General features: G+C 43.5%; 1 protein-coding gene across 1 annotated transcript in view; it reads left to right on the forward strand.

Moving 5' to 3' along the window:
- SLC35G1 (solute carrier family 35 member G1) overlaps positions 1 to 17,507 on the forward strand; it is a 30,683-nt gene extending 13,176 nt beyond the window's left edge. The window contains exons 2-3 of the mRNA XM_066600978.1: positions 8,932 to 9,109; positions 10,788 to 17,507. Of these exons, the coding sequence (XP_066457075.1) occupies positions 8,932 to 9,109; positions 10,788 to 11,547 (938 nt within the window). The 3' untranslated portion in view covers positions 11,548 to 17,507. The remainder of the gene's footprint in view (positions 1 to 8,931; positions 9,110 to 10,787) is intronic.
- The last annotated feature ends 437 nt before the right edge of the window (positions 17,508 to 17,944 follow it).

The raw sequence follows: 17,944 nt of genomic DNA on the forward strand, positions 1-17,944 counted from the left end.
CTGCCCTTTTCACGATTAGACCCGTGGCCCCAGAGTGCACAATAAAATCAAGTAAGCAAGTTTTCCGTGGATCAGTTTCAGTGTGAATCCACATTAGATGAGAAAATCCAGTGATTTGAGTGACTTCCCATGAGGTCTGGTCATCGGTGCTAGACTGGCCAGGGCCAGGTTTTCTCTTGCAGCAATGTGGAGAGTATACCGAGATTGGTGTGATCGAAAACAAAACATCCACCAAAAAGTTGTTCCTGTAGTTGTAAATAGTGATTAGTGAACTTTCATTTCGGCCAAAATTTCATTTAAAAAAAGGGTTTTTTTTGGCTGGAAATAATTCAAACCAAACTGGAACTTTACCAATAGCCCTGTACTGGTGTATAGCCCTCTCTAAGAGGTTCTGCTCCCCCACGTGCAGCACTGGGGTCTTAAGTTTAAATCTGACCAATGACAACATCTGTCTCCTCTTCCTCCTCCTCCATAAATGTATGCGCTAAATAAAGGTGAGGAACAAGCCCACACAAACTCTATGCAGATGTTCTCCTTGATCGGATTTGAACCTTGGAGCCCCGCTGATGAAAGAGGTCAGAGGAAGATGTCAAGAATTGTTATGACAAACAGTCACGCAAATTGCAGCAGTATACAACACTGGTGCTCCAACTTAGGCCGGGCTTACTCAGCTGTTAGAGAAAACAACTGCGTGACCCTGCGTATCGCTGCAAAATTGTACTGCGCATGACCGTGTACTAAATAAGGCAGTCATGTTCAGTACACCTGTTTTTTTGTTTTTGTTTATATTTCTTGTGTTATCACTTAGCGATGACGTGTATACCCGCAGCCCATACACAGTGTACGCAACCATAGAGAACGATGGGCTCTGTCATGTACATCCGCGGTAAAATAGAACATGCTGCGTTCAAATTTCCGCTCGCTGCTTACACAATTTCGACCCGCTAATGTAATCGGAACTGCGTAAGGCGATGCAATTGATTGCCTACGAGACACACTGGGGCGGGAGGGGGGGGGAGTAGAGTCTGCAGAATCCGCAATTCAAATCCGGTCATGTAAGACCGGCCCAACCTATCCAAACACACAACCTGTCCAAACACACAATTTGTCATTCCTTAGCACAGATGGGCTGTAACAGCAGACGACCAGTTCCAGCGCCATTACTAAGAGAAACAGAAATGTGAGATTCCAGTGGGAAAAGAGTGGAAACATTGTATCACTGGGAAATAGAGAAAGATCCCCATGACAAATAAATCCAGATCTGTTGCCCGCTGCTGATGGGAGGGTTAGAATTTGATGCAAACAGTATGAATCAATGGAACCTTCCTGTCAGGTGGAAACAGCTCAGGCTGGTAGCGGTGGAATAATGGTGTTCCAGCAGCAGTAAACTGTGAGCAGCTTAGTTTTTGGGAATTCTTCTAACAATAAGAAAAAAAAATGATCAAAAGTGGACAATCCTTTTGAGAATAAAATATTTATATAATAGTATTTCTAAATGTAAAAAATAACTTGATATAATTTAGCAATCACAAATTCTCAATCCAGAATGTAAAATTCACGTTATCCAGGTATACTGGCATGGCCGGCCTTAGCTGAGTGCGACCCATTCAGGCGCTTGAAGTACTGTCCACCAACGTCTAGTAGAGACACCAAGCGGATGTAGGTTGGGTACACCCAATCAGATGATCTTCCTCTTCCATGCAGAGTGTCTTGTGGACCTGCTTAAAACCTCCTTCTGGCTTTGTATCCTCCCCCCTGATGTTTTGAGGCACCACTGTCAGCCCATCAGAGATCCTGCAATACAATCGGTTGGTGTTGTGTATGGTACTACACTTCATTCTAGTGTTGTATTTATGTACTGAGGTTGTTTCATTCCTTATTTATATTATTAGCTTGGTTCTGGGGCTGTATCTATGTACTGAGGTTGGTTCATGCTGTATTAAAGGGGTTGTCCCGCGAAACAAAGTGGGGTTATACACTTCTGTATGGCCATATTAATGCACTTTGTAATGTACATTGTGCATTAATTATGAGTCATACAGAAGTTATTCACTTACCTGTTCTGTTGCTGGCGTCCCCGTCTCCATGGTGCCGTCTAATCTTCAGCGTCTAATCGCCTGATTAGACGCGCTTGCGCAGTCCGGTCGTCTCCCTTCTGAATGGGGCCGCTCGTGCCAGAGAGCGGCTCCTCGTATCTCCGCCCCGTCACGTGTGCCGATTCCAGCCAATCAGGAGGCTGGAATCGGCAATGGACCGCACAGAAGACCTGCGGTCCACCGAGGGTGAAGATCCTGGCGGCCATCTTCCCAAGGTAAGTAAGAAGTCACCGGAGCGCGGGGATTCGGGTAAGTACTACCCGTTTTTGTTTTTTTTATCCCTGCATCGGGTTTGTCTCGCGCCGAACGGGGGGGCTATTGGAAAAAAAAAAAACCCGTTTCGGCACGGGACAACCCCTTTAATGTTAGGAACTTGGTTTTTGTGGTGTACTTATGTACTGTGCTTGGTTCTGGTGCTGCATGTATGTTATGAGCTTGATTTTGTTGCTGTATTTATGTACTGAGCTTGTGTCAGATGCTCTAGTTATACACTGAGCTTGGTTCTTGTACTGCATTTTATGAACTTAGTTCTGGTGCTGTATTTATGTTATAAGCTTGGTTCTGGTACAGTATCTGCTGAGCTGTTCTGGTATGGGTATGCTGATATCATGCTGCTTTCAGATCAAACAGAATACAGGCAGACTGCATATCTATGCAATACATGTTGTTCTCTTCTTATGACGGAGGATGGGGCTAGAAAAATTCCTCACGGGGTACTATCTACCCTAAGGCCGCCTGCAGACGGCCGGGTCGGATCCGGCTGCGAGAATTCTCGCAGCGGGACCCGACCCGAGCGCCTGCAGAGAGCAGCGCGGGCACTCACCTCTCCCGCGGCCCCGGAATTTCCGCCCATCTGCAGGCAGCCTAAGCCCGGCACTGTAGACTGGACGACCACTGCAAACAAATATGCTTTTTATATATATTAAGCACTAAAGTACTGTTTTCTGATTTATTTATTATTTTTTAAATTAAAACACGATTTTCTAAAAACACTATTCGATTTCTATAAAATTTGTTTTCTAAATAATTTTTTTAATATCATACAGCTTTATAGATTGTGTAAGAAATATACTACATATTATAATGAGCTATTCCATAGAATAACGTTAGAATTGGTGTAGCTCCTTCTACAAGATGTTTATTATGATAAATCCGTTTCCTTTGGCTTTCCGCTCAGAGATGTCAGCAGATTACATGTCCCAGTTATAACAATTTCTTTAGATTCTCTATGAAATGCTGACCGAGGCAGTAGGATCCGCAAAAACATTTTAAGGCCGGTTTCACACGACCCTAATATGACCGCGCTATACGGATCTAGAAAGGTCTCCATATTGCAACTTGGTGACACTAGGCTTATATATACGGTGAAGCGATGCATAGGGGCTCTGTTCAGCAGCACACAGGGGGTTCTTTCGGGTCCATATTGGGGTATGTTCACGCGGGGCGGTAATGCTGTGGAATAACCATAACGGCTTCAAATGAAGGTGTGAAATCCACAGCGAATCTGCACTAAAATCCACTTCAACATTTGCATCATCTTGTGCAAATTTGCTGCAGATTTTCTGCTGCGTAAAATCCACTGAAAATTGGCAATGTGTGAACATTCCCTAATTCTTGAGATGTAGGCACTGTGTGCAACTTATGGTAGCTGCTTAACACTGATGACCCCTTCATCTCACCTGAAAGGGAATAAAAACACCAGACCAGCCAAAATAATGCAGACTCCTATATGTGGATATTAGACTAGACCCTCTAAAACAAATACGGATTCCCTTCTGAACTAATAGAGACTTCAAAGCCTCTAAATAAATAGATTCCTTCAGACTCCCTAAATAAATGCACCCCATAATTCCAAAACTAAAGGTGTTTTTACACAGTGTAATTATCGCCTGAATTTTCGGTGGAAACTGCGAATTTAGGCTATAGTCGTGTGTACGAGGGCACTGAGAAACAAATGGCTCACTTGTCAGAGTTCCTTAAAACCAAGTGACTGTCGGACCATGTAAACAGGCAGTTGTTCAACTATGAGCGTCTGCCTGTTTACTGTGAATGGAGTCGGACAGCTGGAATCATCTTCTGCACTCTTTGCCTCCATTAACAAAACTATTGTTACTCCTGTATACAGCACAAGAGCGATTAATCGGTGACCCCAGACATGAGCCCCAAATAAACAAAAGAAACCACACCAGGCCCCCTAGAAAATACCCCAAAACACATGTACACATACTTGGATCTTCCTGTTCCTACACTCCCCTTCACTATCGGGCGTCATCCTAGACAACCTCCTGATGCCGCCTTTGTCGTCAGGCTGCTGACTACAATACTATTGGGTAGTGTTCAGAGAAGCAAACCAGTCAAATCCTTTGCTAAAAGTTTGGTTCAAAGTGAACCTCACGTGGTTGTTCCTGGCCGAACCACTAAATAATGATGGTTGTGATCCTGTGCCCCCATGGTTAGCACTGTTGCCTTGCAGTGCTGGAGTCATAGGTTCTTATCTGTCCAAGGACAACATCTGCATGGAGTTTGTATATTCTCCCGGTGTTTCATAATAATTTATGTATATAGCACATACATGTTTCGCAGCACTTTACATTGTCTCCTCCAATTGGGGCTCACAATCTCTATTCACCTATTAGCATGTTTTTGCAGTGTAGGAGGAAACCCACCCAAGCAGAGCATACAAACTGCTTTTGTCTTTTGAACCTCGGACCCCAGCACTGCAAGACAAGAGTGCTAACCGCTGAGCCGCAGGATGTCTTTCTCCTTCTACTTCTCCTTTTCGTTCCAATTCAAACTAATTCATACTGAAATGTGGTGAACCAGCTAAACCAAACTTCTCAAAAGTTTATTCAACCCTATTGGGAATGAACAAGTGTTCAGAAACCAGGAGAGGGGGTGTAATTTTAAAACGCTCTATCGGGACTGCAGGTGTCTCCTGGATATTCTTGGCGACTTGGCAAGGATGGGCACTTGGTGTGGTAGAGTTTAGTGGGGATAGAGGTGGGACTGGAAGGTTCTTTTAATGTGACCGGTCCTCTCTATGTCCTCATTACTTTGTGTGTGCCATGGGATGGTGTAAGGGTACTTTCACATGTGCTGAATGGCACCATCTTTTTGTTGCGCAGTCACTTACCACTTGGCAAGGCTGCATGTGTTAACAGTGAATTGCCATGGCTTCGCAATGCTATTTTTGGCTACACATCTACAGGTGAGACAAGTTTCAAAAATCGCATTCCAAAGTGGTGTCAATTTGCCTTAAAATGCATGGAGTTTTGCCAAGTGATAATTGGCCATGCAGCAAAAAAACACTGCCGCAAAAAGTAGTATTTGGCATGTGTGAAAGCACCCTAATGAGAACTGGTCAGACAGGGTGACAGTCATCAGCTTGTAGCGGGGCACCAAGTGGATGCTGGCTGGGAAATATTGCCACCCTTTGCTCCGCCTGGCCAGATGATCTTCTTTTGCTTTTCTGATAAACCATGCCCAGCAGTATCAGAGGGCTTTTTTGGAACCGGCCTAGGCCTAGGGTGTTAGCCAAAGCCAGTTCCTTACCATCATAGCGTGGAGATTCCCAAACCACCAACTTTGACAGCAATTTTCTGTAACTTCAAAACACCACAATTGGACGCCCACTTTTCATCTAGTGTAATTGTACTTTCTCGTAATCAAGCGTGAAATTCTGAAGTATGGGCTCGTGCAAGACTTCCATCACCATCACAGTCTCTGCTCAACTTCTCAGTGACACTGCCCACCACTTCTGGTCTTCTCTCTCTCCAAAGCCCCGAGCCTCCTCATTGAACGGTTCTTCAAAGACGCATAAGCATAATAAAACAATATATACATTTTTCCCCACCCTCTTACAGTGCGGCAGCATCTTGTGGCGCTATATGAATCATCTTCCTCCTGGCTCTGTCTTCTCCTCTCTGATGTTTCAAGGCTCTGCTGTCAGGCCATCTGCACCCCCACAACACAATCACTTAGTTCTGCTACTGTATTTATGTTATGAACTTGATTCTGGTAAGTGACTATTCACTGAGCTGCTCAGATACTGTGTTTATTCCCTGAGGTTTTTGTGCTGTATTTATATTATAGGCAAAGTTCTAGTGTTGTATTACATACTGAGTTTGCTTCTAGTTCTGTATTTTTTTATTAGCTTTGTTCTGGTGTTGTATTTTTGTTATGAACTTGGTTCTGGTGCTCTATTTATGTACTGAGGTTGGTTTTGGTGCTATGTATTATAGGCTTACTTCTGGTACATTATTATATACTGAGCTTGGTTCTAGTGCTGTATTTTTTATGAGCTTGGTTCTAGTGTTGTTGTATTTATGTTCTGGTGCTGTATTATAGGCTAGTTTTGGTGCTGTATTTTTTTTTATTATGGACTTAGTTCTGGTGCTGTATTATATACCTAGCCTGGTTCTAGTGCTGTATTTATTTTATAAACTTGGTTTTGTTTCTGTATTTATGTAATGAGCTTGGTTCTGGTACAGTATTTATTCATTGAGCTGTTCTGGTGTGAGTATTCTGCTATCCTGCTGCTTTCTGCACAAGCAGGATACAAACAGACTGCTTGCTAGTGCAATATATATATTGCATGTATCTAACCTAATGCTGGCACTGGAAGTTCATCAGGTAAATGGGATATATCTGACTATAGGGTATAGCTAGAAAGGAGATATATATAATCTCATATAACATTGCTATAAGGTTCAAACTCCTGAGGCCGCCTAGAATGGTATTTGCACTTTAGATTTGTTAAATGAAGGTGAAGTTAATGACACATTACAGAGAAATGCTGAACTGGTCGAAGTCACCGGTTCATACATCGTGAGTTCTGCCAAGTAGGAGAGATATCAGTCAATATCTCCGGACTTATCAGTGGTATCAATAATAACCCTGCGAACATTTAGTTACACTATCTCACATGACACGTCCTTGTATAATATTGTTTCCCTCTATTATATCATGTGTTAGTAAAATATGCTGTAATAAGGCTCCATTTACGCCACCGTAAGATACTGTGAAACCTCTTAAAGGATCAGTAACCCTAAAATCAACAGTTTATAACACATTTAGGCCGGTTCCAGCAAATTTTAGCTCTATGTCTTTCTTACTGCTATTTTATTTTAAACCACAGCATGGCCTATTTTTTGCTTTTCTACATCCGTATTGTTATTTTCTATTGGCCAAGTACGGATCTGTATCAACTACTTCCTGTTCTTTTCCCGCTTCAACCAGCTCCTCTGCTCCTGCCCCCCTTTTAGATGGAGTCGCAGAATACAATAATACTAAACAAACATTATTGAACTTAACCCTCTTACGACAGCATCGCAACCGAACCTATCTTTGCCATTAAAAAGAAATGTTGAAACAGAAACCAATAGGTCTCCATCTCAGCAGGTTTCCATTCATTTTTTGGTACTTTCTGCTAGAAAGAACAGCGCAGTCCACCATTCTCAGTTATTCTTTCCAGCACAAAATGCCGGAAATGAACAGAAACCTATTGGTCTCCATTTAAGCAATTTTCAGTATTGGCTAAGAGAGTTTCTAACCAGCTCACGTTCAGCGGTGCCATTTTTAGGATTTTAAATGGAAACCCTGACGAGAACCTTGGATGGAGGCCATAATGAAGTCTGAACACATCCTTATATGCCCCTTCTATCACGTTTTGCATTTCTCCAACAGAAAGCTTTCCACTATCCACCTGATATATATGAGTTGTAGATCTCATTGTTTACAGAGTACCACGTGATAGCATTTAAGTGTTTGGTATACATTGCTGTTCTTCTCATACCAATGCCATTCTAAAGGCCCATTTAGACACAACGATTATCGCTCAAAATTTGCTCAAAAGCAATCTTTTGAGGGATAATCGTTGTGTGCATTTACACGGCAAGATGATCGCACAAAATTCGCTCAAACGGCAGTCTGAGTGACAATTTTGAGCGTTCACTTTGCATGAGCTCTTAAGTAGCTGATTAGCTACTTAAGAGTTTATTAGTGTGTAAATGAAGGCTCCTGCCGAAAACAGAAGACAGCGGGAGTGCTGTCTTCTGTATACAGCTGTGATGTTCTCGGAGCGCTCAGCTGGTATACAGCTGAGTGCTCTGAGCAGGGTATGCAGCTGGAGCGCTGTCTTCTGTATACAGCTCCTTTCTTCTCCGCACTTTCAGCTGGTGCCCCTCTGAGAACTGCCAGCGGGATACCAGCTGAGAGAATCTTATCAGCGCTGCCGGCTGAGATATCAGCCTGTGCCACTTATAAGAGTCATCACTCATTTCTGGAAAACTAGAAAGTGAGCGATGAACGAACAGTGCATGAAAAATGCACGATGGGCAAGCGTTTGGATGCAACGGTTATCGCTCAAAAGATGGCTTTTGAGTGAATTTTGAGCGATAATCATTGTGTCTAAATGCGCCTTAAGTCATGTTTACCGTAATACTTTGCGTCCCCTACAGTCTGCATTGGCATTTAGTTACTTATTATTCTACATTCCTAAATCATCCTCTGTTGTGTCAATTCAGTTTACAGTTAGCTGCGCTTTCATGGAGCTCTGCAAATATATACTATAAACTGTTCTTTATGTAACTAGAAGCAACTACCTAAAACTTTTCTGCACAACAATTACTATTGCAATGTTGAAAACTTAAAAATGAGTTTCAGACTGATTTCAACATAGGAATATGCCAAATGGCTGTCTAAGAAATCTGGGAGACCATGTCTTGAGCCATTCAATGGTCGCCATTAATTTTGGGGCATTCTCCCTCACTTACTGCATCGGTATCGCTCTTCCCATATCGTTTCCATTAATATTGTTGTGTTTATCATTTTACAGGGAAAAGAAAATGCACCTGTCCGGGTCTCGGCATCTTCTACACCATTTTGTCAACTCTACTTTTCTCATCTAGCTCCTTGTTGGTTAAGAAAATCGAACATATGCATTCTGTGCAGATCAGTGCCATTCGCTGTGTGTTCCAGATGCTCTTTGTGCTTCCGGGCTTAATTTATTACAAGTAAGTCGCAGAACAGAATATAAAATCTGATAGAAAAAATAGTGATTATACGTGGAGGGGAGGTTCTATTCTTCCTGTAGACACTGTGACTGGGTATATGTCAGGGAATAGCTTAGAGGGGACTTGTCACCTTCCCACAGCACCATAAACTAAGGTATAGTGCTGTTAGGGAAGGTGATGGGGAGTCAGGAGATGTAATTTTTATATTCACCCGCTCACGGGTTCCTGCACCGTTCCCCACTGAAGAAGAATGCGTTTGGCACGAACATCTAACTCTTGTCAGCATGCTGTAGAAGTCTATGAGAGAGCACACGCATGATACTCTGAAAAGAGTCTGATGTTCTTGCTGTGCACGATCCTCAACAGGCGCTACCCCGGGGAGCAGGTTAGTATAAAAATTACACCCCCTGACTCCTTGTTGCCTCCCCAAACAACACCATAACATAGTTCCGAAGTGACAGATTCCCTTGAAGCGTACCTAACTTTTCAGATGACTTTTTAGAATAAGCTGCCATGTGTGTACATGAGGAAGAACAGTTCTCTCTGAGCTTGTGGGGCAGAGCCTGCTGTTATGATGTCTTCTGTATACTGCACATGGAGAGAAGTACAGATTCTACTCTCTGTAACACACATAGATACTTAGATAACTGCGCCTTGTAGGACATTATACAGAAGTACTGAGCAGTGCAGATGTGATCTAGCAGCTGCAGAACAGTAAATCACTCGCAATTAGCTTCAGCAGCCATATCTTTGTGAGTCTGTCTCTGTTTTACTCCTCTTCCTCTCTCCTGCTATAGGCAACATGAGTCATTACCCCCTCCCCTTATTACCTGTCTTGTTATCACTATTACTAGAGACAGACTGAAAAAGATTGATTGACATCATGGTAACTGGCTAGTTAACTTAGGGAAGACACAGCAATTGCAGAATCATGCTCTACAACCTAGCTATACGCTTAGGATCTGTTCATACCTGTCTGTTCGGAGACTCCAGGTGGAGCTTTTGTCATACAGATGCAGCCATAGCTGACATTACTGGCCCATCGTAATAACTCGATTTACTGCCTTGCAGTACATTTTTGTTAAGCTATCACAATGTGATGCATGCCAGGTTAAGGGCCTAAACAAATCGGCGCTACAGAGTTCTTTTTTTTTGACTATTCAAAATCCGCGCTATTGCGTGTGAGTTTGAAGGTAGGTCCTACCCTATCTTTCTTGCATGTAGAAGAACTATGTGCGAGAAAGATAAGGCGAGTCCTATCTTTTGTCACGCGTAGCAGTAACGCGCAAGAGAATCCCAACAGTGAAAACGAAACCATAGAAATCGATTGTTTTGTTTCATCCCGGGACAAAAACATGCCCATCTGTTTAAGCCCTAACATTTGCTACATTTATACATGACAGTAAGAATAGTGCTGCATGTAACACTATATTCTCGCATCAAAATGAAGCACAACCCAACAGATCGCGGGGGTGAAGGAAACTCCTGCCACTGCTGTCACAGCTGTGGCAGAAGTCCGCGATATACCCGCTATGCTTTCAATAGGGCTGGCTCTGCTGCTGCTGCCGGCCCCATTGAAAGCATTTGCGATATCGCAGTATTTTTTTTGCCCTGCTCGTTAAGGCACAAACAGGCTTGGTCACTAAGGGGTTAAAATTCTGTATTCTCTTATTTACAGGGTTGGATTTTTAGGACCCAAAGATCAAAGGATTTTCCTTTTCCTTCGAGGATTTCTTGGCTCCACCGCGATGATACTTCTATATTACGCTTTGCAGTCCATGCCCTTGGCAGACGCCACTGTTATCACCTTCAGCAGCCCGGCCTTCACTTGCATATTTGCCTGCATATTCCTCAAGGAGAAATGTACAGTCTGGGACATCGTGTTCATACTCTTCACCATAACAGGGGTCATTCTTATAGCCCGGCCTCCATTTTTGTTTGGAGCAGACGATGACGGCTCTGAGAAGGATTACTCTGATCACATGAAGGGGACGATTGCTGCGGTGGGCACTGCAGTTGGTGCTTCATTAACTATTGTGGTGCTAAGAAAAATGGGCAAGTCTGTGCATTACCTACTGTCCGTCTGGTACTATGCCGTCATTGGCCTCATCGAGTGTGTCATCGTCCTGTTTGTCATGGGCGCCTGGACTTTGCCTTATTGTGGACTGGACAGATTGCTTCTGATATTTATAGGCGTTCTGGGCCTGGGAGGCCAAATCTTTCTGGTCAAAGCTTTACAGATTGAGAAGGCCGGGCCAGTTTCGATCATGAGGACCATGGATGTGGTTTTTGCTTTTACTTTTCAGGCTCTTTTCCTTCACCACACTCCCACATGGTTGACAATCGGTGGGGCACTATGCATTATCGCCAGCACGGCTGGCACTGCCATCCTCAAGTGGTATACAAGCTCAAAGGAAGCAAAGCCAAGTGAATTATAGATGGGATGTAATGCAATAAGTATATATGATAGTAATGTAACACGATAAAAGAGAAGGGCTGTAATAAACCCAAAACATTGTTTAATCTATGGCTGCGGATGTAGCTTTGGTACTGGAGGTGGGCATTTATAGTACACAATCCAGGGCTGTATGAAGCTACATCTGTAACCTGCAATTAGGAAAGTGCCATTGGCTTCCATCTGAGTTATATTTATTCATAATGACATGTTCACGTTCTGTTATTTGCAATAAGGTTGACCGTAGACATTCGCCGTCTGTATTTCAGGTGACCCTGATGCCCCTATTAATATGCATATGCAGCGTGGGCGAACATACATGTTAGGCCATATTCAGCTCCTGTTCTTGTGCTGTCGGTGTATTTCAAGGACCGTGCACAGACCCATTATAGCCTATGAGGATCTACAAGTAGGCAAATTTTTGAAGGTCCATATGAACACAAATAGCTGCATGTCCTACTCTGGTCTGTAAGACAGATGAGAATTAGACATGCAATGTGCACTGTCCTTGTAGATTGGACAACACACGGGCGGGTGTCCATGTGCTCTCCGATGCGACTTGCACCTGACTGTCATGGTCGACCGTAGAACTGGACTGAATACGGCTGTCTGAATAAGACAGGGATAATGGGGAAAAAGCAAAGACCTGACGGGCTGTGAGGAATCTAAGGGATTATACAGGTAAAAATCCATCCTTTGGTGTCTTTGTATGGTGGAGGATGGTATCAGCCCCCATTGGCATTAAAGGCGTTTTCTGACTAGTGACATTTATCTTCTTTCCACAGGATAGGGAAGAAATGTTAGATCGCTGGGGGATCAACTTCTGTGACCCCAGGTATCCTAAGATCTGTGTACCCTATATTAACAGAATGGCAGTGTGAATGCATGACCAATGCTCCATTCACTTCTGTGGTGTGGAGGAAAATAAAAGAGCTCAGCAGTCTTCCTGCATCCCATAAAAGTAAATGGAGTGGTGCTCACGCATGCACAGTACCGCATCATTCTCATTCCAGGGACACAGATCTCAGGATTCCCAGCAATCCAACATTTATCCACCATCTAATGGATAGCGCACCACATCTAAACCAGTTTCCTGCTGTCACTTCTGGCTAGGAAAGCTCTTTTTTTTCTAGCGATATGGCTTCTATATGGCAGATCCAATAAATCTTGTTGGATCCCAGTGACTAATAACTAGATCTATAATAGTTCCACCAGGCATTTTTTTAATGCCAAGAATAGAGCTGCATGGTCAAAAATACAACATTATTAACAATAGAGTAAAGAGAGCTTAAAGGGGTTGTCCAAGCATAAAAATGTGGAAATCTGGTTACTGTGGTGGAAAGACATAAAATAAGTCATACTCGCCCAATCCAAGGTGCTCGGTCCTCCGCTTTTCTCCACCTTCTACTGCAGCATTGATGACCTCACCAAGAGTGGTACACCTACCTGACTTCTGAGGTTCATCACTGGCTGAAGTAAGTCAATGATTGACTGTGGTGGTCACATGTCCCTGATGTTGGTGACATCATAGCTGCAGTAGGAAGTGAAGAGCAGTGGGGTCCCGGCACCATGGATTGGGTGAGTAGGACTTATTTTATGTCTTACCACCACAGTAAACTGTGTTCCATAATACATTTGCCTGGATAACCCCTCGTGCGGTGCTTGTTTCAAAGTGGAGGATTGCAATGAACAAGGCTGCAGTCAAATAAACCCCATGAGAGTTAACCCAAAGTTAGTACAAAATAAGTATAGCAGAGTATTTACAACGTTACTCCAGTTTTTAATGTAGATTTATGTTGTCTAATATTTTTTAATCCTGTTCGGGACACACAGGTAAAGATCTCCCAGGTAGCTGAGCTCTGCCCTGACACATTGTATCATTCTAATGTATCGTAATACAAAACTGAAACTTGATAACAATGATCAAAAGTACTCCTCTAGTGTAGTGTTTGGGTCAGAGGTAAGGAAAATTTAGATTACAAGGTGAACTGTGCATTTTTCATGTACTATTGCAGGTATTGGATAAGTGTTATAGTGTCATACTATTACTGTTAAGTTAGCAATAATTCATATTTTATATATTGACATATTTGCGGCTCAGTAAATTAGGATCTGCATGTATACCGTATCACTGTTTACAGCTGAGCACTGGGAGGCCCAGGGCAACCTGTAATCAGCTTTTCATCAGTGGAATTTCCTAAAAAGAGGAGATTGTTAAAAGCTAACAGTCCCTTTATCCAAAGCTTAGAAGAACTGTAATTTGTATCAGAGTGACTGTAATATAGCCAGAGCTGTAGAGTGAAGCTCCTGGGCCCCTATACATGATTTGTACTGGGGCCCCATAGTCATCAGGCATGTCTCCTTACATGACAGAGCAGCGTTTAGTACACGGGCATGAAGCACAGGTAAGTCTACAATCCCATTACCCGCTATAGCTACACCTCATGATATAGTAGTATAGTATGGTAGTAGATATAATAGAAGTTGTTTTGTTTCCTTAGATTTTTTGTTCTGCACTCTGTTCTCCACATGGATCCCTGTAGTAAGTACAGGGTGTCTACCACTTTGTATTCATATCAGTTTTTTAGCTGAGTTTTATGAAGGCTTGATTTTACTGTTATAGTATTGTGTCGACATTGTAGAAACTACAGCCTGTTATCTCAATGACACATAATTCCAGATATGAGATTTCACTTCAGTACTGGTGTATCTCGTCTCAACCAGAAGAATGGGTGGAGACAAAATGCACGCCCACAACTTGATTGGCTGGGCAGGAGAATGGGTGCCCATCAACTCCTCTCCCGCCTTGTGTCACTTACCCCTCTGCTGCTCTCCCTTGTCCGCTTCCCGGCTCCTGCGCTGTCAGTCTCCTCGCTGCTATCACATATTGCAGCTATTATGCGAGGCTGGCCGCCGAGGAGACTGACAGCGGCTGACCGACTGCCCTGGAGCAGGGAGGGGAGAAGGCAGAGTGCTGGGGCCAGTGACAGGTGAGGGGATGGAAGTCTGTAAGCGGCAGACACATTGCAGCGCTGATGGGACGCTGGCGGGGAGAGTCTCCATGGGGGACGCACTACGCTGGAGCCAGTAGACGACAACTTCTAGGAGGGGAGATGATGCTACAGCGCGGAGATGGAATGGCGGGGGTGGGTGGGGGGAATGACAGCGCCGGAGGCAGGAGGGGAGATGGAAGAGCGCACAGGAGAGCTGAAGTTGGCAAGGGAATAATGGGAGAGCAGCAAGAAAAGTCACTTACAGGGTCACCAGCAGCGACAGCACACATGGCACCCCGGCGGGGGAAGAGTGACAGGGTCAGTAGCAGCGGAGATGGGATGTTGCAGCCAGGGAGATGATGGGCACCCATTCTCCTGCCCAGCCAGTCAAGTTGTGGGCGTTGGTTGTAGGCGTGCATTTTGTCTCGACCCATTCATCTGGTTGAGACAAGATACACCAGTACCCTTCACCTCTTAATGCTCTTTCCCTATAGTTAAAGGCTACGGAAACTTTTGTGCATGAAAAATCCTATCTTAGACCTAATGCACACAGGCGAATTTTTTGCTGCGCAATAAGTCTCCATAAGCATGCAATGTAAAAGTTGGTTTTCATGCCCACAAGCAGAAATCAATTGCGATTTTCTGCCTGCAGGGGGAAAATTGCAGCATGCTGTATTTTGAGCCGAATTCCATGCGGGGCGGCTTCCCTTGAAGTCAATAGAAGCTGTCCGACCCGTGGCCCTTTCCGCAGTCATCATTGCGGAAAGGCCGAGGGATCCACATTATCACCTAGTAACAATGTGGCATTATCTGTACTGCGCATGTGTGCCGGCCAGCACATCTGCAGCACAAAGAAGAAGAATCCGGACAGGTATGCAGGGGTCACTGGCTGGGCACAGGGTCGGATTCCGCTTTGGGATCCCACTTAGCTGTGTGCTTTCAGCCTTACTGAGTCCATGCAGAAAAGAATTATGTGGTATAAATGCACTTATATTTTTTTGCATTGAGTCTTTCTTCTCATGCATTTAGAAAACTTCATACTTTCTTTGCAGTCTTCCCAACGTTCAGGATTCTGACTGGGAGATTTCTGGCAGTGATCAGCTGGTCTCAACTGTGAACTGCAAAAGCTCAGCTCTCCCTTCCCTCTTTCAGAGGCCGTGTAGCATAACCACGCCCACTCATTACTACACAGCTATCTTTCAATTCTATCTCTGAGTACCTGCTGGTCATTGCCCCTCATTACTGGTAAGAGCAGAAAATTTACCTGGGGTAAAGTATAGCCCTCTGTAATAGTAGCTTTCTCTGCTCTCTGTCATCATGATCTCCTCCACCCTCCCCCGGCACTGTCATACAGCCTTTTGTAACAGGTCAGTGCAAAGGCAGTGAATGTATCTTCATAACAGGGGAGCAGGCAAGGAAAGAAGCTGTCAGTTTACTCTGACTGAGATTTTACTGAGATTTCATTTCTCCAGTTTGCAGTGCCTTAGAAAACAATACAAAACCAAACCATCAGAACTTTTTAATGAAACCCAAGCACAAAAAATCCCATTCCCAAAAACATCAATTAAAAGCAAAAAAATGAGTGCAAAAGTGTATATAGCCTTTAAAGGGGTAAAACCAAAACAGTCCTCATTCCGTCAACTGAACCCCCGCGGCTCCAGTACCAATGGTCTACAAATTAGTTTGCAGGTTGTTCAAGTACAATGACTGGGACTTTAAACTTTTGATCAACCAGCGACTATTTTTTTTAGGTGAGCTGAAATAAAACAATTAGTGATATAGAGCAACTTATCACTCATCGTCTTGTTGGTTACCATGTTTACATGGAACGACTTTTGTTTGTATTCACTTTTTGAGCAATTATTCATCCCATGAAAAGGTAGGAACAGCCACTAATTATCTGCAGCAGTCACATGATCCTTGATTATTGCTGGAGCCTGAGGAAGAGTGCAGCGGTGAACCTGCACCATTAGAAAGGCAGGGATCACGTGAGTTCAAGCAGATTGCAGTTACACTTTTTCTCACCAGACTACCTTTAAAGTCCTCAGTCAGTGGCTACATAAAGTTATGGGACAACTAAGCATCTCCCCGGATGAGTCGCTAAAAAGATGCATTATGGGGTCTAACAAAAGAACAAGGTAATTGGAGATTTTCATTCAATGTTTTGCCATCATTGGCTTCCTGCTACTTTATTGGTGAATGGAGTTGACCTTTAACATTTGGGTAGAGCAAACTGTTGTAGAGATGATGGCCATTGTGCAGCTTTGTGTCTCCCAAACTCCAGTCCTCACGACCACCCAACAACTCATGTTTTTGGGATATCCTACAGAGAGAACACCTGTGGCAATGTCTGAGGCACTGACAATAATTACATCGCCTGTGCAGTACTATGGAGATCCTGAATAGCTGACCTGTTGGAGGTTGTGAGGACTGGAGTTTGGGAAACACTGGTGTAGAGTGTTGTACACATGAATGCGGTTCATCGGCTGTTATAACTTGAGGTTCTTGCACTACATAAGTCACCGTAACCTGGCATCCTCCACCAGTCGCCTACCTCAACACTACATTCTGGCTAACAGGCAACGTAATCCGTAGTGTATCAGCTGGCCTGTACTACACTGCTTAGATACTTCTAGGAAACCCTTACATTTCCTCTCTATGAGAGTAAATTCATTGCTTTTATGCAATTAACTCTCCTATTTGTATACTTTTAGGCTGTCTTATACGCCTTGCACTCTTCTAGATCAGGGGCTTTTTGAAACAGATTACTATTTTTTTCATTTAATTTAAGACAGATATATATTTAAGAATATAAGATGTTCATTGTAATATTTGTTATGCTTTTATGTTCTCTTTATATTGTAATGCAGAAAAATAGTATTTTTCTTCTTAAATATCTATTTTCTTATATATCAGCTATGATGTTAGTTTTAATAAAAAAAATGTCTCAACCTGCTCCAGGTGTCATTGGTGATTATTTAGTATGTTGTGACAATAAATGTCCAGTACTCTGGGTGATCTACATGTGTGGGTGATTGTGCCCTTAAGGCCCTTTCACATGGCACATAATCGTTTGCACCAAAGGGTTTGCACCAAAATTATGCGGTGTAAATGCATGCGATGAAAGAGCAAGCGCTGATAAATCGCTGATCGCTTCTTTCATGGAGAGCTTTCATGTAAACAGGCAGTCTTTCATCTATGAACAACTGCCTGTTTACTCTGAATGCAGGCGGCCAGGCCGGAACAATCCATGGCCCACCCCACCTCCATTTACTAAGTGATGATCACTCCTGTGAGCACAGGAGCGATCATCGCTGAGATGGCTGTCAGGGGTGTAAAAGGGACCTCCTGCAAACTTTGAAGATTTGGAGCCCGGATCTTGTGTGG

This window comes from Eleutherodactylus coqui, chromosome 4, assembly GCF_035609145.1.
Source record: "Eleutherodactylus coqui strain aEleCoq1 chromosome 4, aEleCoq1.hap1, whole genome shotgun sequence".
Taxonomy (NCBI): Eukaryota; Metazoa; Chordata; class Amphibia; order Anura; family Eleutherodactylidae; genus Eleutherodactylus; species Eleutherodactylus coqui.